Source organism: Acomys russatus, chromosome 26 (genome assembly GCF_903995435.1).
Source record: "Acomys russatus chromosome 26, mAcoRus1.1, whole genome shotgun sequence".
In the NCBI taxonomy this organism is placed as follows: domain Eukaryota; kingdom Metazoa; phylum Chordata; class Mammalia; order Rodentia; family Muridae; genus Acomys; species Acomys russatus.
This window is the reverse complement of record NC_067162.1, coordinates 48,286,627-48,304,809: the sequence shown is the minus strand read 5'-3', so window position 1 is coordinate 48,304,809 and position 18,183 is coordinate 48,286,627. Positions and strand designations below refer to the sequence as shown.

General features: G+C 48.7%; 1 protein-coding gene across 1 annotated transcript in view; it reads left to right on the top strand.

The window, feature by feature from the left end:
- The window catches only part of Nup133 (nucleoporin 133), a 57,631-nt gene that overhangs the window by 38,218 nt on the left and 1,230 nt on the right, over nt 1–18,183 (top strand). Inside the window, exons 20-24 of the mRNA XM_051168581.1 lie at nt 2,504–2,662; nt 5,966–6,101; nt 9,630–9,748; nt 12,170–12,250; nt 15,465–15,529. Of these exons, the coding sequence (XP_051024538.1) occupies nt 2,504–2,662; nt 5,966–6,101; nt 9,630–9,748; nt 12,170–12,250; nt 15,465–15,529 (560 nt within the window). The remainder of the gene's footprint in view (nt 1–2,503; nt 2,663–5,965; nt 6,102–9,629; nt 9,749–12,169; nt 12,251–15,464; nt 15,530–18,183) is intronic.

The following is an 18,183-nucleotide window of genomic DNA, read 5'->3' as shown; positions in this document are numbered from 1 at the left end:
GAGAGCAAAGTAGAAATGGTATGAGCACATCCTCATGCCAAAGTGACATATTCCCTTCAGCAAGGCCATACCTCCTAGACCTCCACAGCGTGCCACTGACCGGGGGCCAAACGCCCAGAACTACAGGGGACGTTTCTTTCAGCCCACCACACAGACGCTGAGAGCTCTCTGGCCTTTGGGAAATGTCTCACTTTTGGAGTTCAGTTTTGTTTAAGTATAGCAGGACCTCTTAGGTGCGGGGACGTGGGTGCTTGAGACTTGAACCAGGCACCCTCACAGGCAGAGCCCAGGCTTCTTGTACAGCCTCCTGTGTCAGCAGTTCTGACTGCCAGCTTTCTGATTTTAGACAATGTTCCCTTTTCAATGCCTGATGGATGCTGCCAGCGTGATTTAGATTGTCCCGTGTGTAGCTAGATTATCCCATGAGTTGACCTTGTAAAAGCCCTTTCCCTCTACTGTTAAAGGAATTTTGTATAAAACTCAGAATGCCACTACAGATCCTTTACAGTACAGTCACAGCATCCAAAGAGAACCTTCTGAGAACATGGCCTCCAAGCAGTTATGTTTGTGCTGACCTCGTCACCGCCGAGGCTGTGACAGGCCTGTGTGTAGGCACGGTGTAGTTGGTGTTCTGTGGCAGTGCCAAGTGCTTCTGACCAATCGTGACTTTTAAAATTCCCCATGGGTTCCTGCTGCCGCTGACATTGCTGTTCAGTTTTGCACGTTCTCCTTCTTCTGCTTTAGAGTGCTGCTGTCACTTCAGTCTGGCCGTCCTGCTGGCTTCAGCTGCCTGCTTCTTACATGCTAAGGGGGCTTCTCTGCTTTGACATCGTGTAATTAAAAAGGCCACGAGACTAGAAAAGGCTGCTCTTTTGTCCTCTCAGACAGTGTCGCTCCCCAGGCTGAGGCAGAGGTAGCCGGGTCGGGCCTGCACCTCTCGTGTTCAGCGTGCCTCTGGCCTCAAGCCCTTGGGGAGCCTGTCTGTCTCATGACTGAGTCTCCATCACTGCCAGCAGTCCTGCATCAGGAGCCCAAACTAGGAGATCAAAGGACTCATTCTCCCCAGCACCCCAACTCACATGGTTATCTGTGTGGAACCCCACCCTTTTGGTGCTGTTGTTAGAATCCCATGTGATAACTGAGAGCCACTGGTTATAAGTGGCTGTCAGTGGCTTATAGTATTGGCCAGTGTGCCTGAGGACAACAGGTTTTGTTTTGTTTTGCTTTTGTTTTCCAAGATAGAGTCCCACTCCTTTTGTAGACTAAGCCTTGAGCTCCAGACATCCACCTGCCCTTCCCTTTGACATGCGGGGTTTAAAACCTCCATGAAAGCAGGTGGCTGGTTGTGTTGTATAGCCCTGAAGAGCTGCCGGCCTCTACCCCTGAGAGCTGGGATTAAAGGTGCACACCACTATATCTGGCTGGAAACAGCTTTTATTATAACTAGGTTCCAATAGTGATATTTGGTGGTTTGCTCCCAGAGGACAAGTGTCTCAGCCTTCCGTTACTAGCACTAATGTCAGTGTTTTTCTCTTCTCTTCTCTTCTGCTTGTGAGTGTTTTGCCTGCACATGTATGTATGACCTGTGGAGGTCAGAAGAGGGCATAAGATCCCCTGGAACTGTAGTTACTGGTGGTTGTGAGCCATCATGTAGGTTCTGAGGATCAAGCCCAGCTCCTCTGCAAGAGCAACAAGTGTGCTCTCCACTGCTGCGTTCAGCAGGATCCCCACTGAGCCTTCAAGATGTTTGTCAGGGAGGTGGCTGGATTCAGGTGTAGGAACGCACTGTCCATGTGGATAGACACTAGCCATATGGGACATTTGTCTTGTTTTGCTTTCTAATGAAATGTCTGTGGATGTTTTGCCTGCACGTGTGTCTGCACACCACATGCATGCCTGGTGCTAGAGGAAGCCAGAGGAGGATGTTGGAGTTACAGGCAGTTGTGAACTGTGTGGGTGTTAGGAATTGAACCTGGGTCCTGCTTAAGAGCAGTCAGTGATGTAGATGTTGAACCATCTCTCCAGCCTCACACATGTATTCTTTTTTTTTTTTTTTTTTTTTTTTTTTCAAGACAGGGTCTCTCTGTGTTAACCTTGGCTGTCCTGGACTAGCTTTGTAGACCAGGTTGGCCTTGAACTCACAGCGCATAGTGGTCTGCCTGCCTCTGCCCTCTGAGCACACATGTATTCTTATAATACTTGCTGAAAGGTTCTACTTGGGGAACTGCAAGGTGGCTTCACACCTGGTGACCTGAGTTAGGTCCCTAGAGCCTACATGCTGGAAGGAGAGAACCAGCTGCTCAGGTGGTCCTCTGACCTCCACATGTGTGTCATGGCATGCGCACACTCGTACACACATACACAAACAATAAACAAGTGTAAAATAAAACTTGAAAGATTTCTATTTGAAGGTCATTGAGAGGGAGTTTGTGTGGGTTTTTTTGGTTTTTTTTTTTTTTTTAAGTTATTTTACTAACAGTGTATTCTTGGTCTACTGTTGTAGAATTTTTCAGACTTTCTCTTTCGTTGGTACCTGGAAAAAGGAAAGCGGGGCAAATTATTATCTCAGCCCATTTCTCAACATGGACAGTTGGCAAATTTTTTGCAAGCCCATGAGCATCTGAGCTGGTTACATGAAATTAATAGTCAAGAATTAGAAAAGGTAAGATGGTTTGGTTATGAGAAGCACCTGCTTATGCAGTTTAAGTGTTGTTTCTTTCCTAAAGGACTCAAGTGGCTCAGGACGTTTACTGCCCCCCCCCACCCACCCACAAAAATTCTCTTATAAAACCTCCCAGTGTGATCTTCAAGGAACCCCCCCCTTCCATTTCCCCCTCCCCAGCCCTTCTATATCCCCACAACCCTGGACTGTCCCCGCTCCAGCCCTTCTATATCCCCACAACCCTGGACTGTCCCTGCTCCAGCCCTCCTGTGTCCCCACAACCCTGAACTGCCCCCCTCCCCAGCCCTCCTGTGTCCCCACAACCCTGGACTGCCCCCCTCCCCAGCCCTCCTGTGTCCCTACAACTCTGGACTGTCCCCGCTCCAGCCCAGTGCCATCAGTATCCTCTCTGGCTACTCGTTGCTGCTGTGGCTTTCTGTTGGGTGTCCCTGTGGTGCTCCAGGGGCCACTGGGCTGCGGGCAGTGGAGATGGCGGAAGTAGTTGGGGCAGAGAGTGGGATCCAGGGCGTCAGGTGGTTGGGTGGGGGAGCAGGCTACAGCTGTCATGGGGCTGCTGCTCTGCAAGCCCTCAGAGGCGTGCAGCTTGGAGAACATGGCCAGCGCATCAGGGAAGCTGGGCGGTGTGGCAGGGGTGTTACTGGGAGTACACATCATCTGCAGGTGGGGGTGACTGTAGAAAATGTTGCTTTCTTGGAAGAATGCACTTAGGGTGACTGTCAGTGCGCCACCTGCAGCAACTGCTGCGCCTGGTCAGACATGCAGCCCACAGCTAGTTAAACTGATCATGACCTGGGTTCACCGACATGTCTCTGGGGGGCTGCCCGGGGTGCTACACTGACCTCGCAAACAACAGCAAAGGGCCCTCTCCCAATGCCAGCCAGCTGGCTTCCACACAGACATTCAGTTCAAATCCTCCAATTTAAGTCTTTTTAATTAATCTGGCTTTTAATAATTAAAGTATTGTTTCTAGCCATACAGCTGATAAAAGGTTAGTATCTAGACTTTTCTCATTGGAGACAGGATCTCTGTTATGTAGCCCTAGCTAACCTAGAACTCACTGTGTAGGCCAGGCTGGCCTCAGAGTCACGGGGTCTACTTGATTCTATCTTCCGAGTGCTGGGACTAAAGCATGCACACCCACTGAACGTTCTTTTACGTCATTTTGCGTGTGCGCATGCACGGGCACTGGGTGGTGAGGTCAGAGGACAGCTGGAGGGAGTTACTTATTTCCACTACAGGTTCTAGGGCTTAAACTCAGGTGGTCAGTTTTGGTACCAAGCATGTTTTTCTGATGAGCCATGTCACGGACTCTCAAACATACACTTTTATGGTATAGATATGTTTTTAGCTTTCTTTATCTTTTCATACTGTGTGTGTGTGTCTAAACTTGACGTTGCGTTCTAAGAGCATAGACAGTAAAGGCGTGTCAACTTACAGTGTGTTATGGGCTGTTAGCACACGCTCTCTGTCAGCTCACAGTGTGTTATGGGCTGTTAGCACACGCTCTCTGTCAGCTCACAGTGTGTTATGGGCTGTTAGCACACGCTCTCTGTCAGCTCACAGTGTGTTATGGGCTGTTAGCACACGCTCTCTGTCAACTCACAGTGTGTTATGGGCTGTTAGCACACGCTCTCTGTCAACTCACAGTGTGTTATGGGCTGTTAGCACACGCTCTCTGTCAACTCACAGTGTGTTATGGGCTGTTAGCACACGCTCTCTGTCAACTCACAGTGTGTTATGGGCTGTTAGCACACGCTCTCTGTCAGCTCACAGTGTGTTATGGCTGTTAGCACACGCTCTCTGTCAACTCACAGTGTGTTATGGGCTGTTAGCACACGCTCTCTGTCAGCTCACAGTGTGTTATGGGCTGTTAGCACACGCTCTCTGTCAGCTCACAGTGTGTTATGGGCTGTTAGCACACGCTCTCTGTCAGCTCACAGTGTGTTATGGGCTGTTAGCACACGCTCTCTGTCAACTCACAGTGTGTTATGGGCTGTTAGCACACGCTCTCTGTCAGCTCACAGTGTGTTATGGGCTGTTAGCACACGCTCTCTGTCAACTCACAGTGTGTTATGGGCTGTTAGCACACGCTCTCTGTCAGCTCACAGTGTGTTATGGGCTGTTAGCACACGCTCTCTGTCAGCTCACAGTGTGTTATGGGCTGTTAGCACACGCTCTCTGTTCTGGTTTGCCCTCAGTTGCACTGAGACACACTGTGACCAAGAACACCTCAGGGAGACAAGGCTTGTTTGGCTTCTACATCCCTCTCACAGTGATGGCTGGGGGACGTCCGGTCGGAGCTCAGGCAGAGGCAGGAACCACGAGGGCAGCCTCTGCTCACTGTCTTCAGTCTCATTCAGCTGCCTTTCTATGTAGCCCAGGACCATCTGCCTCAGAGCAGATGCCCACGGTGCGCCCTCCACGTCAGTCTGCAGTAGACAGAGGTGATCGCTCAGTGGGGGTTACCTCTTCCTCATGGGTTAGGTTTGTGTCAAGTTGACAGAAACTCTCCAGCACACTTCCTCTCCCCTCACATAATGGAGTGGTCTTATCTTGCTTCCAATACTCCAAGTATAGGTTATTGCACTTGGTCTACTACAGTGTTTTGAATTATAAACACTTTCATTAATTTTATATAAAATCATTGGTGATGACTTGTAGTGAAAATTCAAATCATGGGATCTGCAGGGGTGGCTCAGTCGGTAAAGTGCTTGCTACACAAACATAAGGCTCTGAGTTCGCATCCTGAGAACCCATGGAAAAAGCCAGACCTGCAGTGCACACTTAAGATTTCAGTACTGGAAAGGCAGAGATAGGCAGATCCTTGCAGCTCACTGGGCAGCCAGTGAGAGGTCCTGCCTCGTAAAGGAAGTCAGAGAGCAGCTGATAAAGACGCCAAACACCCAGGCTGGGCGTGGTGGTGCACGCCTGGAATCCCAGCACTGGGGAGGCAGAGACAGGAAGATCTCTGAGTTCAAGGCCAGCCTGATCTACAAAGCTAGTCCAGGACAGCCAAGGCTACACAGAGAAACCCTGTCTTGGGGGGGGGGGGTACCAAACATCTCTGACCTGCACACATCTGTGTATGTGCACAAACACACACACAAACAACTCATTATGAGTAAAAAGCAGTGCAAATTAAAGTGTGTTCTCTCCAGTGCTTGCCGTGTCGACCTGAGAGTCCCCTGTGTACTGCTTAGTGCCTAGCACAGATCCCAGCTAGGCTCACTACTCACCAACATGCCTTCCTTTCAGACAGCTTTTCTTGTTTTGTTTTTGTAGGCTCATACAACACTGCTAGGTTTGGCAAACATGGAAACTCGTTACTTTGCAAAGAAGAAAACCCTTCTTGGCTTGAGTAAACTGGCTGCATTAGCTTCAGACCTTCCAGAGGACACACTGCAGGAGAAAATTGAAGGTAAGAGGGGATCAGGGTGAGAAGGCACACGAGTCGTTTGCACGGTGACTGCCTGTAGTCGGTCCATTCCCTTCCTCACTGCCCACACTTTACCGTTAGTCATGGGCCTGGGCTCCTCACCACTACTGCTGTTCCCTGAGTGGGAGGAACAGGAGGGTTCCCGGGACTGCTCGCCAACCACTCCAAAGAAACCCTGTCTAAAAAGATAAGGCTGAGAGTTGAAGAGGACATCCAGTGTCAACCTCTGGCTTCCACACACAAACAAAAGCTGAACCGTTGAGGGGTTGAGGAAAAGACAATCCTGTGTTTTCAGTGTCAGTGCTCACACCTCTCAGAGAAGACAAGCCCATGCTTCACACTTGTGAACTGCTGTCACAGGGCAGTGTACATCATCACACATGCCCTTTGCCAGGGCTTAGCCTGCACCTGCATCTCATCCCCGGGGAACAGAGCCTTGTACACTACGGCAGCCTGCACCCATCAGTTGTCAGTAATGTAAAGGCAGACACACGATGACCAAGTTAGCATGAGGCCTTTGGTTGGATCCTTGGTCATCCCTCAACCACACAACTGCAATGAACATTTTGGGAACAACTAAGAAACTAACTTTTTTCCCCTTGAAATAGGGTCTCACTATGAAGCCTAGGCTGTCTTAAACTTACAGCCCTCCCACACAGCCTCCTGAATGCTTTAGTATTAGATGATATTGCCATAGCCTGTAACTTCTGTAGGCTGGATAGTGATGTCTGTGATTAGGTGTCTATATTCCCCCCCCCCTCTCGTTTTTGTTTTCAGTCTTTTTTGTTTTTTGGGAGGGTGGTTATTTGTTTGAGACGGTTTCTCTGTGTAGCCTTGGGTGTCCCGGAACTGACTCTGTTGACCAGGCTGGCCTCGAACTGAGAGATCCACCTACCTCTGCCTCCCAAGTGCTCAGATTAAAGGTGAGTCCTCCTTCTTAGGAATATGTACTGAAATACTTAGAACTTTAATGCCAAGATGCCCGAAGTTTCCCTGTGATAGAAAAGGGAGGGAGGGTAGAAGTAGAAGAGGAAACCAGGTCTTGTGGGAAGTGCCTGTGATCACTGTACCTTAGAGGCTAAAACGGAAGAACTGAAGTTTTAAGGCCAATTTTGGCTACATAGTAAACTGAAGGCCAGCCTGTGCTGTGTGAGATCCTACCTCAGCCTGTGCTGTGTGAGATCCTATCTCAGCCTGTGCTGTGTGAGATCCTATCTCAGCCTGTGCTGTGTGAGACCCTACCTCAGCCTGTGCTGTGTGAGACCCTACCTCAGCCTGTGCTGTGTGAGACCCTACCTCAGCCTGTGCTGTGTGAGACCCTACCTCAGCCTGTGCTGTGTGAGACCCTACCTCAGCCTGTGCTGTGTGAGACCCTACCTCAGCCTGTGCTGTGTGAGATCCTACCTCAGCCTGTGCTGTGTGAGACCCTACCTCAGCCTGTGCTGTGTGAGATCCTACCTCAGCCTGTGCTGTGTGAGATCCTATCTCAGCCTGTGCTGTGTGAGATCCTATCTCAGCCTGTGCTGTGTGAGACCCTACCTCAGCCTGTGCTGTGTGAGATCCTACCTCAGCCTGTGCTGTGTGAGACCCTACCTCAGCCTGTGCTGTGTGAGATCCTACCTCAGCCTGTGCTGTGTGAGATCCTACCTCAGCCTGTGCTGTGTGAGACCCTACCTCAGCCTGTGCTGTGTGAGACCCTACCTCAGCCTGTGCTGTGTGAGATCCTACCTCAGCCTGTGCTGTGTGAGATCCTACCTCAGCCTGTGCTGTGTGAGATCCTACCTCAGCCTGTGCTGTGTGAGACCCTACCTCAGCCTGTGCTGTGTGAGACCCTACCTCAGCCTGTGCTGTGTGAGACCCTACCTCAGCCTGTGCTGTGTGAGACCCTACCTCAGCCTGTGCTGTGTGAGATCCTATCTCAGCCTGTGCTGTGTGAGACCCTACCTCAGCCTGTGCTGTGTGAGACCCTACCTCAGCCTGTGCTGTGTGAGATCCTATCTCAGCCTGTGCTGTGTGAGATCCTACCTCAGCCTGTGCTGTGTGAGACCCTACCTCAGCCTGTGCTGTGTGTGAGACCCTACCTGCCTGTGCTGTGTGAGACCCTACCTCAGCCTGTGCTGTGTGAGACCCTACCTCAGCTGTGCTGTGTGAGACCCTACCTCAGCTGTGCTGTGTGAAGATCCCTACCTCAGCCTGTGCTGTGTGAGACCCTACCTCAGCTGTGCTGTGTGAGATCCCTACCTCAGCCTGTGCTGTGTGAGACCCTACCTCAGCCTGTGCTTTGTGAGACCCTACCTCAGCCTGTGCTGTGTGAGAGCCTGTGCTGTGTGAGACCCTACCTCAGCCTGTGCTGTGTGAGATCCTACCTCAGCCTGTGCTGTGTGAGACCCTACCTCAGCCTGTGCTGTGTGAGACCCTACCTCAGCCTGTGCTGTGTGAGACCCTACCTCAGCCTGTGCTGTGTGAGATCCTACCTCAGCCTGTGCTGTGTGAGACCCTACCTCAGCCTGTGCTGTGTGAGATCCTACCTCAGCCTGTGCTGTGTGAGACCCTACCTCAGCCTGTGCTGTGTGAGACCCTACCTCAGCCTGTGCTGTGTGAGATCCTACCTCAGCCTGTGCTGTGTGAGACCCTACCTCAGCCTGTGCTGTGTGAGACCCTACCTCAGCCTGTGCTGTGTGAGACCCTACCTCAGCCTGTGCTGTGTGAGACCCTACCTCAGCCTGTGCTGTCAGCCTGTGCTGTGTGAGACCCTACCTCAAAAACATTGTGGAAAGAGCTAGATACAGTTGTGCATACCTTTAATCCCACCAGGAGGTAGAAACTACCCGAACTTAATCTCAAAAATTAAATAGTTTTGGCTATATGAGTAATTTCTATGGAAAAATTTAAATTATAGGGGGAGAGGGGTTGGTGTTTGATGGGAGGCTCCACCTCCTGAAGTCACTACTGTGATTTTAGTTTTGTTTTGCTCACTGGCAGTTTGTGGAGCACAGCTGCTCTGTGAGTAGACATGCTGAGCTTCAGCCTCTGTCAGCTGTGACTGCTGTGGTGGACGTACAGCAGTGCATCCCCTTTCTCTGGTAGCCTAGTGCGTCTGGGCTGCCTCATTCAATGGGCAGGTCTTCCCAGTTAATACCCAGGTACTATAGTCTATGAATAGCACAGCATGTTCTCCCTGAGCTACCTAACGTGGAGCCTGCTGCTGTGGTCGGTAAACATATTGTCAGCGGTGAAGCATAAGCAGCTAGTGACGTGACGTCTCGAGACCATGGGGTAGCAATGAATCGCCTTTAAAGCTCTTGAGCTCCTTTAACCCCAGCACTCGGGAGGCAGAGCCAGGTGGGTCGCTGTGAGTTCGAGGCCAGCCTGGTCTACAAAGCGAGTCCAGGTCAGCCAAGGCTACACAGAGAAACTCTGTCTCAAAAAACAAACAAAAATAAAGCTCTTGAGCTAATTGGTTGATGATGGCAGAAGTGAAACCCATTATTGTGTACCCTTGATCACCAGCAATGGCTGAGCAAGAGCGCTTCCTGCTGCACCAGGAGACCCTGCCAGAGCAGCTGCTGACCGAGAGACAGCTGAGCCTTAGTGCGATGCCTGTGCTGACAGCACCACAGCTCATCAGTGTAAGTGTCATAGATGTTACAGCCTTGTCCTGTTTCCACACTCAGAACAAGCCTGAGTTTGCTAAGCCGTGCTGCCAACATGTCCGTCTCCCACATGCCAGAGGCTCTCCCCTAGAAGAGCTGTTAGAAGCAAGGAGAATTAGCAGGATGCAGCTCCCATGACCTTCCAGGTGCTAACTCCTTCAGAGGACTGGTAGGAATCACAGTAGATGCTTTCTCAGAGTAGGCATGGATGTTGTGAGGTGACGGTCCCTGAGGCGGAGATGCACAGGCTTAGGTACTATCTTCACCTGCTTCCTGGTAATCACGTCATCTATGCCAGGCCAGAGCATCTTGGATTCATCCCATGAGCAGCTACTGCTCCACGTGCTGCCTGCCTTCTCTCGGGCACTGCACCTGAGTCTGCTCTGACCGCAGGAAAGGAAGGGCGAGCAGCCCAGAGCTGTGGGCGTCCAGAGCTGTGGCGTCGGCCGCTGTGACAGCAGAGCTTCAGAATGGCACTCCAGAGTCTCCAACTGGGAGGACTAAGGTGTAGGTTGTATGCGCCACTGTCTTGTGGAAGTGAAGCCAGCCCCGCTCAGATACACAATCCTTTTCAGTGCCACTCTCCAGTTCAGTGGCAAAGGGATTTTGCAAAGCAATAGGTTTAAGCCTGTGTGGCAGTGAAAACTAGGAGATAGTTTATTTATAAAAGATTTTTTAAAAAGATTTATTCATTTGTTACTTATACAGTGTTCTGCTTGCACATACACCTACACACCAGAAGAGGGCCCCAGATGTCATTACAGATGGTTGTGAGCCACCATGTGTTTGCTGGAAATCGAACTCAGGACCTTTTAAAGAGCAGACAGAGCTCTTAACCTCTGAACCATCTCTCCAGACCCATTGTAAAAGTTTGGTTTTTGTTTTTTTGTTTTTTTTTGTTTTTTGGTTTTTCGAGACAGGGTTTCTCTTTGTAGCCTTGGCCATCCTGGACTCACTTTGTAGACCAGGCTGGCCTCGAACTCACAGCGATCCGCCTGCCTCTGCCTCCCGAGTGCTGGGATTAAAGGCGTGCACCACCACCGCCCGGCTTATAAAAGATTTTTTATATTGTTAAAGGATTATGTACAGTCTTTAAAAATGAAATTTGTCCTATTGTATATAGTTGCTAGCAGAAGAAGATAGGAAAAATTCATATTGATAATTTTAATCAAAAAAGGTGTTTTTTTTGTTTGTTTTTGTTTTTCCTTTTAAGATGGAGTTTCTCTGTGTAACCCTGGCTATCCTGTAACTCAATTTGTAGACCAGGTTGGCCTTGAACTCAGAGATCTGCCTGCCTCTGCTTCCAATTGCTGAGATTAAAGGTGTCTGTCACCACACCCAGCACCAATAATTAATAATAATAATGATAATAAAGTTCACACAGGTGTTTGTTTATGTCTTCTACAGTGTTGGACACTGCATACCAGAGCCCTGGATGTTAGGCAGGTGCTCACCACTAAACCCAGCTGTGTGCTAGGTTGTAGTTTTTAAAGCCATTTGAAAGTGTAGCGTTCTAAAAGCCATACACTGAGTGGCCCTGTGAGCTCAAGGGCAGGATTTATATCAAAGATTGGACAGGAAAGATGAGAAGCATATACTGTATTCTTAGTCTAAGAATATAAAATTTTCTGGCATTTTAAAAAAGTGTTTGTATATCCCATTACACACATTAATTTATTAAAAAACGAAGAAGAGCCGGGCGTGGTGGCGCATGCCTTTAATCCCAGCACTCGGGAGGCAGAGGCAGGCGGATCGCTGTGAGTTCGAGGCCAGCCTGGTCTACAAAGTGAGTCCAGGATGGCCAAGGCTACACAGAGAAACCCTGTCTCGAAACACCAAAAAAAACAGAAGAAGAAGAAGAAGGAGAAGGAGAAGGAGAAGAAGAAAGAGAAGAAGGAGAAGGGAGTGGAGAGATGGCTCAGAGGTTAAGAGCACTGTCTGCTCCTCCAGAGGTCCTGAGTTCAATTCCCAGTGACCACAGGGTGGCTCATGACCATCTATAATGAGATCTAATGCCCTCTTCTGGCCTCCAGGTGTACATGCAGGCAGAATACTGTATACATAGTAAATAAATAAGTAAATCTTTAGGAAAAAAATAATATGGCCCCCAAATGTGACATTTTTCTTGGCTACAAAAATATGTTCAGATTATGTGAAAGAAAACAGTGACTTAGCTGGGCATGGTGGGTGGCACACACCTTTGGGAGGCAGAGGCAGGTGGATCTCTTGAGTTCGAGGCCAGCCTGGTCTACAGAGGGAGCCTAGGACTGGGAAGGTAACACAGAGAAACCCCGTCTCAAAAAAAAAAAAAAAAAAAAAGAAGAAGAAGAAGAAGACAGTTACTTACTCTCTCCATAAAATGTGCTGGGTAATCTTCTTCCTTGGAACTTGTTGCAGCTGTACATTTGTGAGGAAAACAGAAGAGCCAATGAGTATGATTTCAAGAAAGCCTTGGACTTGCTGGAATATATTGATGAGGTAAGAAATTGATCTGGCTGGCTGGGAGTAGTGACACTGAGACAAGCCTGGTCTACAGAATGAGTTCTAGGACAGAGATTTAATTTTGGTTAAGAGCCCAAAGTTACTTACCTATGTGCCAAAGACCAGTTTTGACACCAGGGGACAGTGGTGTCAGAGAGACGCAGTGTCTCTGCAGCTAGTTGCTCCTGGCTTCTCAGGGCTACTCACTGTTTGTAGCTGGAGTCTTGCTCTGAGCTCTTCTAACTCAGGGGCCCCTGCTGATTAGGGTCAGGCCATTGAGAAAAGGAACTTCATTACCTAAGGCTGGCAAAAACCAGGTCTTTACTCAGGCCTGCAGCCTGGAACTTGTAACTTATTAACTGTTTGTGAGCCTGTGAAAGAGAGAAAGAAAACACTACACACTCACACACATACAATGGATGAATCAAAGCAGGCTCCAACAAACAAATTTCCACAAGCTTTAACAATGTTACACATGCATGCATACATACTTGTGTGTGTGTGTGTGTGTGTGTGTGTGTACACATCTATACACACACACACACACAGCTGGTGGATAGAGCAAGGCAAACTCCAACACTTCAAACAGGCCGGCAGGCATATGTTTGGTGGATGGTGAATGGAGCAGAAGCTCCAGCTCCAACCAACGTTTATTATTTCTTGGTTCCTTTTATATCCTCAAAACAAAGTCCTCTACATCAAAAGAAAAATTACCTCATGACCATAAAAGTAATTATCACAAAATTAATTACACAGCAGGATTATCGAATACATGTTTTCCCATTGTACTTAACTCAGCATTTCTTTTCTGTGTCTTCATAAGTTCATGGTGAGTTCAGAGCAACAGTGTTTCCTGCCATAGGTTAACAGGGTCCAAGGGCTTTCAGTGGGATTATTGTTTATTTGTCTTTCCATAAGAGTTGCACCTAACTAAATATTCTTTAGCTTTCTCTTAGCCCCATGAGTTCATTATAAGTTCCAAATAGCGTTTCTATCTGTCTTTCACCCTGCCATTAGTTGTCTGTTCTCTGTTGACGGCTGTCTACCATGATGCATAACAAGAGCCATGGCTTTATTCCCAGCCTAGAGCCGGTGCTTACCTTTGGTCATAAACATGTCCCAAACCTGTCCTTCCTAGTGCAGTTTGTGTGCTTGACAGCTTTTGCTATTCTGCAGGAGGGTGTAAAATTACTTGAATCAAATCAGCAATTCCATAAATATCAGGAATTATAAAATCATCTTCATATTGATTCTGCAGGAAATTTGCCCAACAGAGGGAAGTAATCACAGCAGAGTGTAGGCAGTGAGGGTGTCTCTGTACGGTGCCAGCTATATGAGAGAGGCCGCAATGACTAGCATGGAAAGGAGTTTCAGCAGCAGGAAGCAGCCCGAGACAAGGGGGGAGGGGGCCTCAACCAGAGCTCACCCATTGCTTAGCAAACAAACAAACAAGCAAAAAACCCCCCAAAACAAAAACAAACCCGACTGGCTGCCTCCAGGAAGCTCACTTGCTTGCCACAGGCCCTTTCTGCATGTGGCTCCTGGTACCTGTGGGCCTTGGAAAGCTCCAACCAGACTGTGAGACGAGCCGACAGGAGACACCAGTTCTAGAGAGTCCTTCTGCATTTCCAGTTGGCTTTTTCTGTACAAGGGAAAGAAAACTGGGGCGGGCAGCTGTGTGCTTGAGTTTTCTCTTTATCAAGTGGGTTCTCAGAAGCAGAATCAGGTTGTTAGTTTATGGCAAGTGCCCATACCTGCTGAGCACTGGTCTCCAAAAAAATTTAATGGAGCTTCTCAAAGTCGTAAGGTCTTCTTTCTCAGCAGCCACCTAGTGGAAGATGTCTTTCACATCATAATGGCAGTGTAGTAGGCTCAGTGCTTCTGCTTCTCAGCTGCAGAGCCGAGGGTGGGTGGGTTTTAGGGTCATGTTAACTTTTTCACATCTTTTTTTGTTTGGTGATTTTTTTTTAATGTTGATGAATGTTTGCCTGCAAATATTGAAGTACACCATGTGTGTGCAATGCCTAAAGACAGATTTCCTGAAACTGACATTACAGACAGTTGTGGCCTACCATGTGGGTGCTGGAAACCAAATCCATGCTTCTGTAAGAGCAGAGGGTGCTGATCACTGCTGTGCCACCCCTCCAGCCTGGTTGGGGATTTTGTTTTGTTTTTTTTGTTTTGGAGGGGGTTGTTTCTTTGTTTTGTTTTTGAGACAGGATACTGGTATGACCCCTCTTATTTCAAGGCTCCCCCCTTCCAACCGCTGAGCTCACAGGTGTGTGCTACCATGTCTGGCTATACAACCATTTGGTTTTTTGTCTGTGCACATTCATGTTTGTGTATGCATGTGTACATCTCTGCTTTTGGGTGTGGAGGCCAGGACAGCCCTGAGTGTCCTCCTCGGGAGCACCACCATCCTCACATTTGCTTTGGGACAAGGTTGTTTGTTGGCCTGGAGCTCCCAATTAGCCTAGGCCAGCTTGGCCAGTGAGACCCAGAGATCCTCTTTTCTCTCCATCCCCAGCTGGAATTACAGATGTGGACCACCAACCCAGCATTTTTATATGGGTTCCAGGGCCAGGTACTCATATTTGCAAGGCCACAGTTTACTCAGGATTTTCCCTGCCTGACCCCTTTATAATCTGAACTCTTAGAGTCCCTGATGAACTCAAAGTGATCTGAAACCAGCACAGATAGCAGCAGTACTAACACTTTAAAGAAAGACAGTAAGGAGGCTGGAGAGGTGTCGGACTAGTTAACAACACTTGCTGCTTTTGCAGAGAACTCACATGTGTTCCTAGCACCCACATAGCAGCTCACAACTATCTGTAACTCCAGTTCCGGGACAGCTGTGCCCTTCTCTGGCCTCCTTGGCCATCACACACACACACAGACACACACACACACACTGCATTTGCATACATACAAGCAAAATATTCATACACATAAAAAATAAATTTTAAGCTGTGCACCATGGTGCAGGTTGCCTATAATCCCTGCGCTCAGGGAGGCAGGGGCAGGCGGATCTCTGTAAGTTCGAGGCCAGCCTGGTCTACAAAGTGAGTCCAGGACAGCCAAGGCTACACAGAGAAACCCTGTCTCAAAAAACAAAAAGCTAATAATAACAAATATATATACATAGTAGATGGTGGTGATGGGTGTAGATGAAAGTCAGGCTTTGACCAGGCTGCTCTGTTTTGCTGTACAGGAGGAAGGTGTGAGCATCGATGGTCTGAAGCTGGAGATCCTGTGCGGAGCGCTGCAGAGAGACGAGTGAGTCCCGCCTGGGCACCAGCGCCAGGGAGCTGCTCCCAGCACAGCTTGACTCGCTGCACAAGATGGCCCACGTGCTTCTGGGCGTCCCACTTTCACGTAGCAGCGGCATCACTAGTACTCCTGCCTTTTAGTTCAGCAATTTGGGAATAGCCTAAAGGCTTAGGGCCACCCGTACATAAACCACTGCTTTTCTTGTTTTTTTTGTTTTTCAAGACAGGGTTTCTCTGTGTAGTACTGGCTGTCCTAGAACTCACTCTGTAGACAAGGCTGGCCTGCAACTTGGAGATCCACCTGCCTCTGCCTTCCAAGTGCTGGGATCAAAGGTGTGTGCCACTGTGCCCAGATTTGTTTGTTTGTTTGTTTTTGTTAAGACTTAGTCTCAGCTGGGCGTGGTGGTGCACACCTTTAATCTCAGCACTTCGGAGGCAGAGGCAGGAGGATCGCTGTGAGTTCACGGCCAGCCTGGTCTACAAAGGGAGTCCAGGACAGCCAAGGCTACACAAAGAGACCCTGTCTCCAAAAAACAAAACAAAACAAAACAAAAAAGACTTAGTCTCTTTGTTTTGGTTTGGTTTTGGTTTTGGTTTTTTCGAGACAGGGTTTCTCTGTGTGGCCTTGGCTTTCCTGGATTCACACATTGTAGACCAGGCTCACCTTGAACTCACAGAGATCCTCCTGCCTCTGCCTCTTGAGTGCTGAGATTAAAGGCGTGCGACACCATACCTGGCAAGACTTAGTTTAAGCACATGAGTATTTTGCTGTGTGTGTCTGTGCAGCATATGCATGCCTGGTGCCCTCAGAGCTCAGAAGGTGTTCATCTCCTGAAACTGGAATTGCAGGTGATCGGGAGCCACCATACGGTCCTGGGAGTTAAACCAGGGCCGCGGAAAGAGCATCTAGAGGCTCTTCATCTCTCTAGCTTCAAAATACTGTAGTTTTAAAAAAACTTGTTATTGATTCTTTGTGAGCTTCACATCCTGCACCTCAGTCCTGGTCATCGCCTTGTCCTCTCATCTCTGCCCTTTGCCCTTGCAACCTCCCCCAAAATGAAAAGACACAACATACAGAAAGCATCTCCTCATAGCAGCTGCAGTGTGTCACAGAGTATCCCACAGCACAGCCCTGTGTTCACACAGCTTTACCACAAACATTCACTGCAGCAAGTCATTGTTCTGGTTCCAGAGCTCCGCTTCTGTGACACCATCAGCACTGGGCCCTCATCAGGCCTCCTCCTGGCTATCCTGTGCTTACACTGTGTCGTGGAGATCCTGAACCCTTAGACCAGCAGGACTGATCCTTTCACATAGCCCAACTGTTTGCAGATGATATAGATTTGGGGGTAACCAGCTCAGACCCCTGGATCTGGGCCTGGGTGGTAGCTGAGCTAGTCAGCCCACCAGCTCTCCCTTATCTGAACTGCCAGGGCAGTCTTCCCAGCACTGCTCCACCTAGGCCTCCCAGTGCCACCATCTGCAGAAGGCAGTCAGCTCTCCTGCTCTCATGCCCGTAGGGCCAACTCTACTGTGCTGCTCAAGTGAAGTGCAAAGCCTGCTCTCCTGAGTGCTGTAGCCAGTGAGGAGCAGGGGCGTCTCTCCTGCTTTCAGAAACAGTGAAAAAATTTTTTTTAATTTTTTCTTTATACTTTTTTTAAAAAAATTAAGTAGTTTATTCAGATTACATCTCAATTGTTATCCCCTCACTTGTATCTTCCCTTTCCCCCCTTCTTCCCTCCTTCACTCTGTTTCCCTCCCCTAGGCCTGTGACAGAAGGGGACCTCTTCCCCCACCATATGATCAGAGCCTATCTGGTCTCATCCTGGTAGCCTGCTTACCCTTCCTCTGGGTGCCACCAGGCTTCCCCACCAAGGGGGAGCGGTCAAATAGGGGGCACCAGAGTTCATGTCAGAGTCAGTCCCTGCTCTCCACACACCTGTGGAGAATGTGCTGTCCATTGCTTAGATCTGATTAGGGGGTCTAGGTTTACTGCATGCATTTTCCTTGCTTGGTACATTTAAAATTTTAACGTCGGGGGCAGAGTAAGAGGTCAGAGAATAACTTCAGAATCAATTCTCTCTTCCTCCTACCTTTCCCATCTATCAGACATGCATGGCAAGCATGTTCACCCCCTGAGCCATCTTGCCAGCCCTTTTACTACCTTCCAATCTGAGTTTTAGGTCGCCTGTGGCTTGTGTACACTGAGCACTAGTCATTGTGTATTCATGTCCCACTGGGAAGAAAGCGACTCCTTTTCCCTGTGCTCCCTCCTTTTCCATATTCAGGAAAGACAGAATGTGCTCAAAAAAACAGCACTTTAGGATGCTCACTAGATTTGTTACTTGAAGCATTTTCTTCAGGAAGATGCCTCGATACACACCTGTAATTTTCACACCTGAGAGGTGAGGCATGAGGATAAGGAGTTTGGAGACAGCCAGTACTACATAATACAATGCCGTGTTTAAAAACAAAACAAAACAAAACAAGCCTTTTAAAAATTGTGTGGTGGCGCACGCCTTTAATCCCAGCACTCGGAGGAGGCAGAGGCAGGTGGATCACTGTGAGTTCAAGGCCAGCCTGGTCCGCAAAGCAAGTCTAGGACAGCCAAGGCTACACAGAGAAACCCTGTCTCAAAAAGCCAAAAAAAGAATTGTGTGG